General features: G+C 39.5%; 1 protein-coding gene across 1 annotated transcript in view; it reads right to left on the reverse strand.

Moving 5' to 3' along the window:
- LOC136248141 (uncharacterized) overlaps positions 1 to 12726 on the reverse strand; it is a 32647-nt gene extending 19921 nt beyond the window's left edge. Inside the window, exon 1 of the mRNA XM_066039956.1 lies at positions 12514 to 12726. Within this exon, the coding sequence (XP_065896028.1) occupies positions 12514 to 12726 (213 nt within the window). The remainder of the gene's footprint in view (positions 1 to 12513) is intronic.
- Positions 12727 to 14069: the final 1343 nt, after the last annotated feature.

Consider the following 14069-nt stretch of genomic DNA (forward strand, 5'->3'; position numbering starts at 1 on the left):
ACAGATAGGATAAAAGGACCTTTTTAACAGGAATTCAGTCTGTCTATAGCCAGTGGTAAGAGTGTTGTTTGAATAGTTCTTTGAGTAAAAGGCTTTTGTTGTTGTTGCAGAATAGAGGATAGGACTCAGTACAGCCAGGCTGAAGATACAGCAGCTAGCAGAAGATTGGACTAAAGTGACTATTTTTTGTTACTTCTAATTACTGATATTGCTGTCAATAAAATATCAATATTCTTTATTTATTGAACAGGTCTTTAGAACAAGGAACTTTCTGGTAGCAGAGGATGGTTAAGGATGAGTGAAGGTCAGGAAAAAGGTCAACAACAAGAAGCTTCTTTACTGCCAGAGAATGGCCTTTCTGATGGAGGATTTCAGACCACACAGCTTGAACAAACAGTAAGTGACTTAAAGAGGGAAAAGGCAACAGCAAAGACAGGGTTTACAAAGGTTAGAAGGTGTTTATTGACAGTGATTCAGAGAGAGGATACAGACAGTGTAGAAATAAAAGGTATTTGTGAGGAGTTAGATGTAGCTTTAGGATGTGCTATGAATGTTATGGAGAGGTTATATGATAGGTACAAGTTAGACAAAGATAGTAAGAGTGCAGGCAAGCTTAGTGATGAAATAGAAAAGATTGAAATAGAATATAGCAATGCGTAGAATCGAGTGCAGGAAGTCTTGGATTCACTAAGCACACCAAGGAGGTATGACAAGTTCCTAAATAGATTACAACAACAAAAAGAAGATAGACAACAGTCAAATAGAAAGGAACCTGGGCTACCTCAACAAGAAGCTCCTCCAGATCACCAGCCACCACAAGAGAGCTGTCCTGAGTCAGTTTCCGTGAGTAATGTTAGTCAGAATAATTGTACAGACCCCGGGCTTATTGGGTTAGATTTGTGGAAACAGCAAAAAGAGTAACAATCCAGTTTTTTCAGGTGACAAAAGGACTTATCAAAATTGGAAAGCTGCATTTACAGCTTGTGTGGACAATGCTCCTGCTACACCAGAGTACAAACTGCTACAGTTGAGGCAGTGTCTGGCAGGGGAGGCACTAAAGGCCATTGATAGTTTGGGACATTCGGCAACAGCATACCACACTGCTAAGGAGAGGCTAGAAAGAAAGTTCGGAGGACAGCATCGCCAAATAGCTTTGTATTCGGAAGAAGTGGATAACTTCAGGCCTATTAATCCAGGCAGTCACAGAGATATAGAAAAGTTTGCAGATTTATTAGATGTTACCATTGTTAACCTAAAGGAAGCCAATCGCTTTGAAGAACTTAATGATGGCCTGTTATATTTGAAATTACAGAAGAAGCTACCCACAACAATGTTATCAGGTTATCATAGGTGGATATTTGAAAACCACAAACGAGAGTCAGTTGAAAGTTTGAGAGATTGGGTTATCCAGGAAGTAGAGTTTCAAACAAAAGCCCTGGAAGCAGTCCATGGATTTTCCACAGTTAAATCAGGAAGGTATGAAGTTAAGAAATTTAAGAAAGATGTACCGTATAGTTTCTTTGGTAAATCCAATGTCAAGCAGGTTACTAGTGAAGACAGACGGAGTTCAAGAGTCTGTAGGGTGTGCAGTAAACCCCATGGAGCATGGGCATGTCCTGACTTTAAACAGATCGATTTACAGAACAGGTGGGACTGTGCTAAACAGTGTAAATTGTGCTTCCGTTGTTTAGGCGATGGCCACTTGGGACAGTATTGTAACCGAACAAGAATATGTGGAATTGACAACTGCATAGAAGTTCATCATAGATTACTACACAAAGATCGAGGTCCTCGTTCCAGTAGTCAAAATAAAGGAGTGGTACATGGGAAGGAAGAATTACAGTTACTGAGTAAACATGATGTGGTCAGTGAGAAGACGATTTGTGCTCCAAATGAGGGGGAGGCAAAAGCTACTAGTGACCCAAGTCAAAACGAATCATACATCACAATTACAACAAATCCAAGTACCATTGCTCTGAGGACAATTCCAGTGTATTTGGGAAATGGTAATAGAAAGATTAAGGTGAACGCATTATTGGATGATGTTAGTACAAAAACTTACATCAACTCAGATGTTGCAGCAGAACTTGGTCTACAAGGACAGTTACAAAAGGTTAATGTTAGCGTATTAAATGGTCATGTTGAAGCATCTCCTGTGGAATGTACTATTGAAAGTTTGGATGGAAGAGCTACTGTGACAATTACTGCCCTTACAGCAGACAGAGTTACTGGGGAGTTGAAGGCCATTGATTGGAAATCATGTGCTGCAAAATGGGCTCATTTACAACATTTGGAATTTCCTAAACTAGGATCATGACCAACAGTGGATTTGTTGATTGGCCTTGATTGTGCAGACCTCCATTTTTCATTCAAAGATATTCGTGGAGCACCTGGCCAACCAGTGGCACGTCTTATCCCATTAGGTTGGACATGCATCGGTGCCATGGATGACAATAAACAAACAAAACTGAGTAATAACTTTGCTTGTACCTTTTCTGTAGGTCAGACAGATCCTGAAAAGGTAAATTTGATGTTACAAAAGTTTTGGGAAGTTGATACTAGTGGGACAGAAGAATTTCCAATATTGAAAGCTGAGGATAATCTGGTTTTAAATATGACAGAAACATCTATAGCCTACAACAATGGTTGTTATAGAGTCGTTATTCCTTGGAAGGAAGAATTTATTAACTTACCAAACAATTACGAGATGGCAGAGAAGAGACTATACAACCTGGAGAGACGATTGTTTAGAGAACCAGAAATTGCTGAAGAATACAAGAAGATAATTGGTAACCATCTTGAAAAGGGATATGTGACAAAGGTACCTTTAATGGAGGATAACCAAGCAGTGAGATGGTACTTACCTCACTTTCCTGTTGTGAAGAAGGATCGATCAACCACAAAGGTACGAATAGTATTTGATGCTTCAGCTAAGTACAATAATGTTGCCCTAAATGATGTTATACACCAAGGTCCCAAATTACAGAATGACTTGTTTAATGTTTTACTCTGGTTCAGAAGGTATCCCATTGCTTTGGCTTGCGACATCGCAGAAATGTATTTAAGAGTAGAATTGTATCCTAAGGATAGGCCATATCATCAATTTTTATGGAGAGACATGGATGTTAAGAAGAAACCAACTGAATACCAATTTAATCTCTTAGTGTTTGGGATAAACTCATCACCTTTTTTAGCCCAACTTGTCTCTCAGCATCATGCAAGGGTTTATGAAAAACAGTATCCTAGAGCGGCAGAAGTTATATTAAAATCAACATACATGGATGATAGTATGGACTCAGTAAGTAGTGAAACAGAAGGGATTGAGCTTTATAAGGGATTGTCTGAATTGTGGGATAAGGCAGGCATGCACACTCACAAATGGTTGTCAAATTCTCCGAAGGTGTTGGAAAGTATTCCTACACAGTGCAGAGCATCTGAAATGAATTTGGACAGTGATAAATCTTTACCAGTAAAAACTTTGGGTGTTTTGTGGCTAGGTAATGATGATGTGTTTACTTTTAAGTCACAGGTCAATGACAGGGTAATTATACCAACTAAAAGAAGTTTTCTAAAGTTAATGGCGACCCTTTTTGATCCCCTTGGATTTTTGTCTCCATATATTATCAGAGCCAAGATTTTGATGCAGGAAATTTGGATTTGTGGTTTAGATTGGGACGACACCCTACCTGATGAGTTGTCATCCAAGGTGATATCGTGGTTTAGTGAGTTAACTATGTTGACTAAGATCAAGGTTCCTAGAAGCCTTCAGTTAAGTAGAAATGTTGTATCTGTTTCATTACATGTGTTTGTTGATGCATCTCAGGATGCTTATGGAGCAGTTATTTACATGAAATCAGAATACAGTGATGGAAAGGTATCAGTCTCATTTGTAACATCTAAAACCAAAGTGGCTCCTTTACAGTCAACAAGCATTCTCCGTTTAGAATTAATTGGGGCAGTGACAAGGAAGAGATTGGCTTTATCTGTGGCAGAAGCATTGAATATTGACAAACAGTTTATAACGTTCTGGACAGACAGTACCAGTGTGTTGTGGTGGATAAAAGGGCACAGCCGACAATTTAAGCCATTTGTAGCAAACTGGATTGGAGAAATTCAAGCATCTGTTAGTCCAGATAAGTGGAGATATGTACCCACGAAAGAAAATCCTGCTGACTATTTAACAAGAGGTACTACATTGGAAGAGATATCAGAGTTGAGAGCCTGGTGGGAAGGACCAGCATTTTTGTCCGACAGTCAGAGCAATTGGCTGCAGCTTAACATGGTATTCAATTCAGATAATGATATGACAGAATTGAAGAGAAAATATGCTATACGTAAGAATCCAAGTACATGTATTGCTACGCATTTATCATCTACTGCTACACTATTGAATGATGGTGTGTGCACTGGGAGGCTACAGCCAAACAGATTCTCAAGTTGGAGAAGGCTGACTAGAGTTGTGTCTTGGATTTTGAGATTTATAAACAACTGTAGAAAAGAGAGTAAGTTAGATCAAGTAGAGTTAAGTGCAGAAGAGATGTCAGACGCTGAGCATTACATAATCAAAGAGATGCAAAGGAAAGTGTTTAAGGAAGAGTATTTGTCTTTGGCGAATCATAAACAATTGCCCACAAGCAGCAAGTTACTAGGACTCTGCCCAAAACTGGATAGTGAAGGTGTGATGAGGTCAGATTGACGATTGACATATGCAGAGTTCCTTTCATATGATATAAGGTATCCCGTAATTCTGCCTCGCAAGAATTAGGTAATGGAGCTCATAGTCAAGCACCATCATGAACTAGGGAATCATTGTGCTGGTACAAATCAAACTTTATCTTTATTGTCCACTAGATTTTGGATCATTTCTGCATGAGAAGAAATTATAGAGTGGGAAAGAGAGTGCGCCATTTGTAAAAGGAGAAAAACTAAGGTAGCTCAACAGATTATGGCACCGTTACCACAAAACAGACTTACTACATCATTACGAGCCTTTACCAAGACAGCTGTTGATTTTGGGGGACCATTCATGACAATGCAAGGAAGAGGAAGGCCACGACAAAACAGGTATTTGTATTTGTTTACTTGTTTGGCTTCCAGACCCATACATTTAGAAATGGCATATGGTTTAGATGTGGACTCTTTTGTAAATGCTTTAAGCAGAATGATTAATAGAAGAGGTATCCCAGAGGAAATGCTGTCAGATAATGGAACAAATTTTGTGGCAGCTAATAAGGAATTGAGTGAGTTGTACAAGGATCCAAAAACTAAAGCAGCTGTAGCTGATAAGGGAATTAAGTGGACATTTAATCCACCTTACGCTCCACATTTTGGAGGTGTCTTTGAAATTATGATAAAATCAGCAAAGAGAGCCATCACAGCAATTTTGAAAAATGCTGAGGTAAATGATGAAGAGCTGATGACAGCATTTTGTGGAGCAGAAGCACTAATCAATTCACGACCACTGACCTATCAGTCAGCCAGTGTTAAGGACAACATTCCCCTCACGCCAAACCATTTTTTACATGGCCAAGTTGGAGGACAATTTGCTCCAGAGGTAATCGATGAAGTGGGATTTAATCCTAAGAAACGTTGGCGGCGGATACAAGAATTAGTGAGACATTTTTGGAATAGGTGGCTCCAAGAGTGGATACCCAGCTTAAGTCCTAAACAGAAGTGGTTCAGGTTAAAAACAGATGTCAAGCCTGGAGATACAGTGTTGCTAGTGTCCTCAGATACCCCTCGTGATCAGTAAAACAGATGTCAAGCCTGGAGATACAGTGTTGCTAGTGTCCTCAGATACCCCTGGTGGTCAGTGGCCTCTTGGAAGAGTATTGGAAGTGTATCGTGGTAAAGACCAACATGTTCGATCACTCAAGCTACAGGTTGGGGACAAACAGTACATAAAGCCTATTGTAAAGGTCTGCCCACTAGAGCTGGATTAAGAATATTTACATATACGTAAGTATTAAAGTGACCAAAATTATGGAACATTAATCGATAAATTCAGTATGTGTCAATTAACTTTAAAGTTGTAATTTAACCTAAAAACTTGTCATGTGGATCATGACAATGAGGGGGAGGATGAAGAAAAGGGTAACATTAAATTGTTTACAGAAACTGAGTCATCAACATGTGTAGATGAAACCTTATAAAATTACCTAGAATCTACAAAAGTGATGTCAATGACAGGTCAACAGATAGGATAACAGGATCTTTTTAACAGGAATTCAGTCTGTCTATAGCCAGTGGTAAGAGTGTTGTTTGAATAGTTCTTTGAGTAAAGGCTTTTGTTGTTGTTGCAGAATAGAGGATAGGACTCAGTACAGCCAGGCTGAAGATACAGCAGCTAGCAGAAGATTGGACTAAATTGACTATTTTTTGTTACTTCTAATTACTGATATTGCTGTCAATAAAATATCAATATTCTTTATTTATTGAACAGGTCTTTAGAACAGTGCTCGACTCCAGTAAGCCAATTTGGCAGGGAGAGGTGAGAAACTGTAGTGTTATCTTGGGCACTAATACCTTAACCAGTTTAGGACTCACTGTAACACACATAGATGGCACAGCAGTGTCACTATAGAAAGTAAAGCTGAGGCTGAGCAGGAATCAATGTTTTGTGTTACCCTACAACAATCATTACGACTTGGCCCATATCAAACACAAACAACAGATGTAAGTTTGTCTGATTAGGTTACTTTAATACAATGCAAACTGGTGTGTTGTCTCCTTCTGATGACCTTATGAAGGAAAGGTTATGTGACTTCCCTGATGAATTATGAATGGTAAGAAGGCTTTTAGTGTACCCCTTACCAATTGGACTCGGGAACCAGTTGTACTAGAGAAAGGAATTGTTGTTGGGAGATTAGAAGAAGTATCTCTAGTTGAGGAGCAAGATCCATTGTGGACAAACACCAGTGATGTACCTAGATTATGTAGAGTGGATTCTACTCAGACAACTAGTGATGGGAAAGTCAGAAGAGAAGAGTTACAGAGGCAGTTAGATGTGGGTAATAATTGTGCTGAAGAGGAGAGAATGTCTCTCTTTGAATGCTTGTTGTCATTGCATCACATATTTGCTCTTACAGATGAGGAACTAGGTCAGACTGGACTAGTAGAACATGTGATTGACACAGGGTAAGCCAAACCAACCTGTACTACCCTAGAAGATTGCCATACTCTCTAAGAGCTGAACTAGAAGAAGAGTTGAGGAAGCTACTGCAGACAAAGTGCATTGAACCGTTAAACAGTCCGTAAGCTTCTGGTTTAGTTCCAGTGCGCAAGAAGGATGGGAATTTGAGGATATGTGTAGACTATTGTGCACTTAACAGAGATACAATTGCTGACAGATATCCGATACCAAGGATAGATGAACTCATTGATGCTGTTGGAAATTGTAAAGGAAAGTGGTTTACTTCCTTAGACTTGATGAAAGGTTATCATCAAGTTCAGATGGCTGAGGATAGCAAGTGTAAGACATTTACTTGTCACCTTAGTTTGTTTCACTACTGTCATATGCCATTTGGGCTCACCAACACCCCAGCTACACTTCAACGACTTATGAACAAGTTGTTTTGTGGTGATGAATGGAACTTTGTGTCTATATATTCAGATGACATTTTAGTGGTTTCTGCTACAATGGAGGAGCATATAGCTCAAGTGAGGAAAGTATTGTGTCGCCTGGATGAGGTTGGACTGAGACTGAAACCCAGCAAGTGTAAGTTTGCTCAACAGGAGATAGAATATCTGGGATTTACTCTGTCACCAAAAGGAGTGAAACCAAACAGTCTGAAGATTCGAGCTGTTCAGGAGTTCCCACAACCAAAGTGCTGTAAGTCTGTTAAACAATTTCTTGGTCTTGTTAACTTTTATAGGAGACACATTCCTAATTTAGCAGCTATTGCCAGACCTCTCACAGCATTGACCAGAAGAGATAAGAGCAGTGGAGGATGGGTTGCTTTTGATTGGACGCCTCAGTGTGAGCAGGCATTTCAGAGGCTTAAGAAGTTACTAATCACCACTCCAGTACTTTAGCACCCAGATATGTCTAAACTGTTCTTCTTGTGGACAGATGCTAGTGAAGCAAGGTTTGGGGCTATTTTAGAGCAAGAAGGTGAGGATAAACTGAGACATCCTATAGCTTATGCCAGCAGACAGACCAATGATGCAGAGAAAAGTATGCTTCCACTCAATTAGAGGTGGCAGCATAAGTTTTTGGAGTAGAACACTTTGAAGTATACTTATTAGGAAACAAAGTCACCGTTTTTACAGACCATCAAGCTTTAGTATCTGCTTTTCTGACTCACCTGAAAAGCCTAACAAAAGTATTATTGGCACGTTGGTATCTCAGGTTTTCTAGATTTCTTCCTAACAATTGAGTTACAGTTTAAGCCGGGCAGCTGCTGATGCGTTATCACGATCACCAACTGAAATGGCTAACGTATGTTTAGTGAGTGTTACAGATGGATCAGATGATGTGTTGATCAAAGTGCAAAATGAACAGAGGAAAGATGAAGAGTTAAAGAGGCTTATTGCTTACCTGCAGGACAAGATTTTACCAGAGGATCCAAAACAAGCTGTCCAAGTTGTCAACTTGGGAAAGAAAGGTTATTACCTTGTTGATGGAATATTGTATTATGAGAGTTCAGATGTGCCTGATTGAAGAAGGATAGTGGTACCTCAACATTTGAGACAGCAAGTCCTAGATGAGAATCATGATGCTATATTTGCTGGCCATTTCTCAGCTAAAAAGTTGAAAAAGAAGCTTGATCTGTTGTACTACTGGCCAGGCATGATGGGAGATGTATGTATATAAGAAATATGCATCTAGTATTGTACGTGCTTCTGTTCAGGGTCAAGGTGGACGATCCAAGCCACCATTGAAGAATATTCCTGTGTCAGGTCCTTTTGAAGTTGTAGGAATGGACTTTAAAGAAATGGATCTGAGCCGGAGTGGAAACAAGTATGCTCTTGTGTTCCAAGAGTACTTAATGAAGTGGCCTGAAGTCTATGCTGTGAAGGACAGATCAGCTCAGACAATAGCTAAGTGTTTAACTGATTTTGCATGTAAACATGGTGTGCCTAACCGTAATATCCATGACAGGGCAGCTGAGTTTATGAGTAATGTATTGCAGGAGACTGCCAAGATATTTGGTTTGACCCAGTTACCGACTTCAGGAGCACACCCACAGACAGATGTGCTCGTTGATAGATTTAACAAAACATTGAAGCAGATGCTATCTAAGGTTGTTACCAAAGGAGGCAAAGACTGGGATGAACTGTTGGGACCTGTCCTGTTAGCATATCGAACTGCACCTGATTCATTTACAGGTGAGACACCTTTTTCATTGTTGTATGGTCGAGACTCTAGGGTTCCTATCAGTATGGACTTTTATCAGCCAGCAATGTCATTGCCAGCAGTAGAGTCTGAAGCAGATGCTATCTAAGGTTGTTACCAAAGGAGGCAAAGACTGGGATGAACTGTTGGGACCTGTCCTGTTAGCATATCGAACTGCACCTGATTCATTTACAGGTGAGACACCTTTTTCATTGTTGTATGGTCGAGACCCTAGGGTTCCTATCAGTATGGACTTTTATCAGCCAGCAATGTCATTGCCAGCAGTAGAGTCTCAGTATGCTAAGGAGTTATTTAAGGAGCCAAAACAGGCTAGACCGCTTGCACAGAAATGCATTGTTAAGGCTCAGCAGAACCAAAAGCATCACTATGACAAGAGCAGTAAGGAATTTCCTATAGTGTGTGCAGATCTTATAATGATGAAAGTTGAACCCAAGTTCCGTTTGGACCGCACTTACAGAGGACCTTGTCGAGTGTTAGATGTCACCTCTACTAATGCCATCATGCAGAAGGTTAATGATCCTGATTCTGAGAAACTGATTGTCTCTTTACAGAGGTTGGCCAAGTGTGACAGACAGTTATCTGAAGAAGTACCGTGGATCGGTCATGGTATATATACGTAGATCCTGGAGAAGGAGACAAATCAGGAAGACAACTAGACCCAACTCTACAGATCAGTCAGTAGTGAGTGAAACACAGCAACAGTCTACAAACGTCACAGTCACTAGAAGAGGACGAGTAATCTGCCCACCAGCACGATTTAATGAAGTGGCATCTCCCAAAGGATCAGCCAAAAAAGGAGGAGGGAAGTGTGGAGTCCGGACAGTTGGATCCAAGAATATCTGGAAGTGTGGATCACATGAAGGGAAGTCTTAGAGAAGACTCATGATAGTGGCAGCTTCAAACTGACCTCAGTCTCTGTGTTCAATGGATTACTGTATTTTAATTTATTGAGCCACTCAAATAAAGTCATTGTTAGTATGCGCAGCAGGTGGTGGCAGTCACCGGGAGCATCTTACAAATCATTATGTTTAAATCATTGAAGCTGTAATATTTTAGAGGTGCTTATTGCATATGGACAGGTTGCCTTCCGACTCTGATAAAAGATGGTGCATGCAGAATGACATCAGCAATTAACTAGGTTATTAGCTATACATAGAGCAAACGTAATTTATGCACTTGGCTGCTAATCTTCACCTGCCTGTCCCGCCCTGTTAAACTGACTTTGGGCACGTGCCTTATTTTCAGTAAACCAATGCAACACCCGCCCCCTCCTCCTGTATCTGCCACTACTTAGTAGCACTGTAACATGGCTTCTAGCTAGAGCTTAAACTTTGGTTGACTACAATTTTGGCTATCTAGATAAAGAAAATGGAATTCTAAAAATGCACTAACATATTTTATGGAGTTATTTGCAAATTTGGTCACAAATTAAGAGGGAATCTCCAAACTGTAGTGTTGTTTTAGTTCTAAGGAACTAGAACTAAATCTAGTTTTAGTGCAGCAATTTAATTCTAGTTCTAGTGTAAACTAAAATTGTGGACTATTTTAGTTCTAAAACTAAACTAAAATTCATTCAAGTTTTGGTTCAAAAACTAGAACTAAACCAAAACCTTTAAAACTTTTAGGACAAGAACTAGAACTAACTAAAAGTTTTCTCAAGCAATCCTACATAAAAGGGTATTGTACACTATAACCACTTAACACTTTTCTTTGAAGATGGTGATGCCTGCAAATGCTACCATAAAACATTGTTATTCAGCATTAATTCTGCTGATTTAGGTTATTTAAGCACAATTCTATTAGACCTTTTGCTCATTTGTGCACAATGGCAAGTGGAAGTTGTACTGAACCAGGTGGAAGGCCTAAGTCAAGTGGAGTGTGGAAACTTCAGGTACGATAAGATCAAGGACAAAAGTGTGTGTACTGTGAAAAGTACTGATGGTTTGATTTGTGGTATATAAAGAATTTAAAGGACAATATTCTATAAACTTGAAGAAGCATTTGAAGACATGCCATACTGATGCTTATAAATATTTTGAAGCAGCTGAAATTGAAAAGACAAAGGAAAAAGAAAGGAGAGGTTCTTCTAGCCAGTTAAAACAGTCCTCCTTGCCAATACATAGTTTAGGATCTAAATTGTGCAGCCCTAACAACAATAAACATAAGGCTATTATACATTTCATCTTGCAACCTTTATAGGTGCTAACAATGTACCACTGAATTTAGTAGATAACAGTGAATTTTGTGCATTAATTGAAGAATTGGATTCTCGGTACAGTTTGCCTCATTGATATAAAATGGGGAAAATCTATCAAAACACCAAATCTAAAGTTTCTGAAAGTCTAGGGCATGCTACCAAGGTTAGTATATGTGAAGATATCTAACACTAAAACTAACACAAACTAAAATACTAACTAAAATTACAGAAATATGGGGTACCAGAACTAAAACTAACTAAAACTATGGTGGAATTGGGGCATTAGAACTAAAACTAACTAAAACTGTAGGGGGCTATGGAACTAGAACTAAACTAAAATGAATTTGCTGTACTAAAACAACACTACCAAACTGATTTTGGTACGCTTAACCATAATGACGTTAAGGGGAGGGGGGATCAGCCAATGACATTATTAATTTTTATTAAAGTAGTTATAGTGTAAACAGCTAGGAACAGAGAAAGCGATGTGTTTAAGCAGCTATACTGTTTGTAGACTATATTTTCAGGTTACTGAATAACATAACGCTTTGTGTTTCTATTGCCAATGTATTGTTTTCATAGTGTGACGTTAAGGAGGGGGAGGGAGTCTGAAGTTAGCATCATTCTGACATTAAGTGTACCAAAAGCAGTTTGGAGATGCCTGTAAGGTAGCTAGTTATACAGTACGGGCATCTCCAAACTGATTTTGGTACGCTTAACGTCAGAATGACGCTAACTTCAGACTCCCTCCCACCTCCCGCTTAACGTCACACTATGAAAACAACGAAAAACAACGCATTGGCAATAGAAGCACAAAGCGTTATGTTATTCAGTCACCTGAAAATATAGTCTACAAACAGTATAGCTGCTTAAACACATCACTTTCTCTGTTCCTAGCTGCTTACACTATAGCTGCTTTAATAAAAATTAATAGTTAGAGCTATAGCTACATACTTACTTCCCACTTTGCTAAAGTGTTTAAAACATCATCCACGATGATCTTGCCTTTAACCTGAACAGTAAGTGTCTTGTATGTGATGTAGGTATAACCATCACCATCCTTGTTAGTTTCGTCTAGAGTTTCATTCAATTGTTCTTGCGGAAGCTTTAACAAATGTTCGTATATCCTGCTCCACCCTTCGACATCGGTAGATTTCTGTCTCCAAAGCATAGGCGGCGGAAAGGGGGGGGCTAGGGGGCTAAAGCCCCCCCTAGGTCTGCTGAGGGGGGGCTTAGCCCCCCCTCAGAATGATATCACACGAAATTATCTTTCTTGGAGTGGGGCTGAAAACCGTGATAAAGATCGAGATACTCTAATAGAGCAGTCACTCTAATAAAGTAGTCAGTGTGTAGCGAGCTATGTAAGGATTTTTATGTAGTTTATCAGCTAGAAATGGTAGCTGGTGAGGTGGAAAGTTCTTGTGAGTTGGTTGTGACCTTTTTTTTTTTTTTTTTTTTTTTTTGGTCTCACCTTACCAAACTATAGAAATAAGTCTGGGTCAGCTCAGCGGAGCCCCCCCTCATATCAACTACTTCCTCCGCCGCTGCTCCAAAGGAAACATCTGCGATAACAACAGGACATTCTCACGGTATGAAACTGTCGAATTAACTGCACAGATACGACTAGAAAACAGTCATGGTATCACACTGATTGTACCCAGTAGTTCTTACATGCGGTTTATGATAGCATGCAATTTTACGGCTTTCGGGGAACGGGACTTTACGGAACGGGACACGATTTTATGCGTTTGCGATTCTATGCAATTCTAGAATTAAAATCAATGATGGCAATATAAAGATGAAAAGCACACATACAGTCAGTCAGATACTTAAAGCCTGGCCTCGCTAACTGCCAGGGAAATATCACCAGCAGCCAGCTGTGGTTTGCCAGACGAAGAATGTGCACCCCCCGCGAGCACATGATTAAGGATCGTAGGAGTGAAAAACTCTTAAATGCAACGAAGCTAACGGATTGTTTGACTGTATGACTGGCTCGACTTATCTGACAGCAGAGAAGCTAAACGTTAATAGAAAGTGGTCCTGAGGCATTATTTTTATGATCCTGAGGCATTATGTTATTTTATGATCCTGAGGCATTATGGTATGATCCTGAGGCATTATGCTTATGCCCAGAAGATGGCATAGACTTGTTGAACTAAGTTATTAATTAAGGTTGTTTTGTAGTTAAGGTAGCTAGTTTTGTAGTTAAAGTACTTAGTTTGGTAGTTAACAGAGGCATTGCTAAGGGGGGGCATTTGCCCCCCCCATCACTAAATGATTTTTTTTAAACCTTCGTCACAAGTTTACCAGTATTAAACCGACACGCAAATGCCTGTAAATTATGTACACTACTACGCGGTATCACCAGGGGTTGCTAGTGAATGCACACACTAGTTAAGCTAGTTAAAATTTTGTATTTAATATATCTAACAATATCTGTATAAAAAAATAAATAAAAAATTATAGAAAGTTGTGGCGATTAGTCCTATAGTCCCATGCCACCAGCAACAGAAA

The sequence above is a fragment of the Dysidea avara genome, chromosome 2, assembly GCF_963678975.1.
Source record: "Dysidea avara chromosome 2, odDysAvar1.4, whole genome shotgun sequence".
Lineage (NCBI taxonomy): Eukaryota > Metazoa > Porifera > Demospongiae > Dictyoceratida > Dysideidae > Dysidea > Dysidea avara.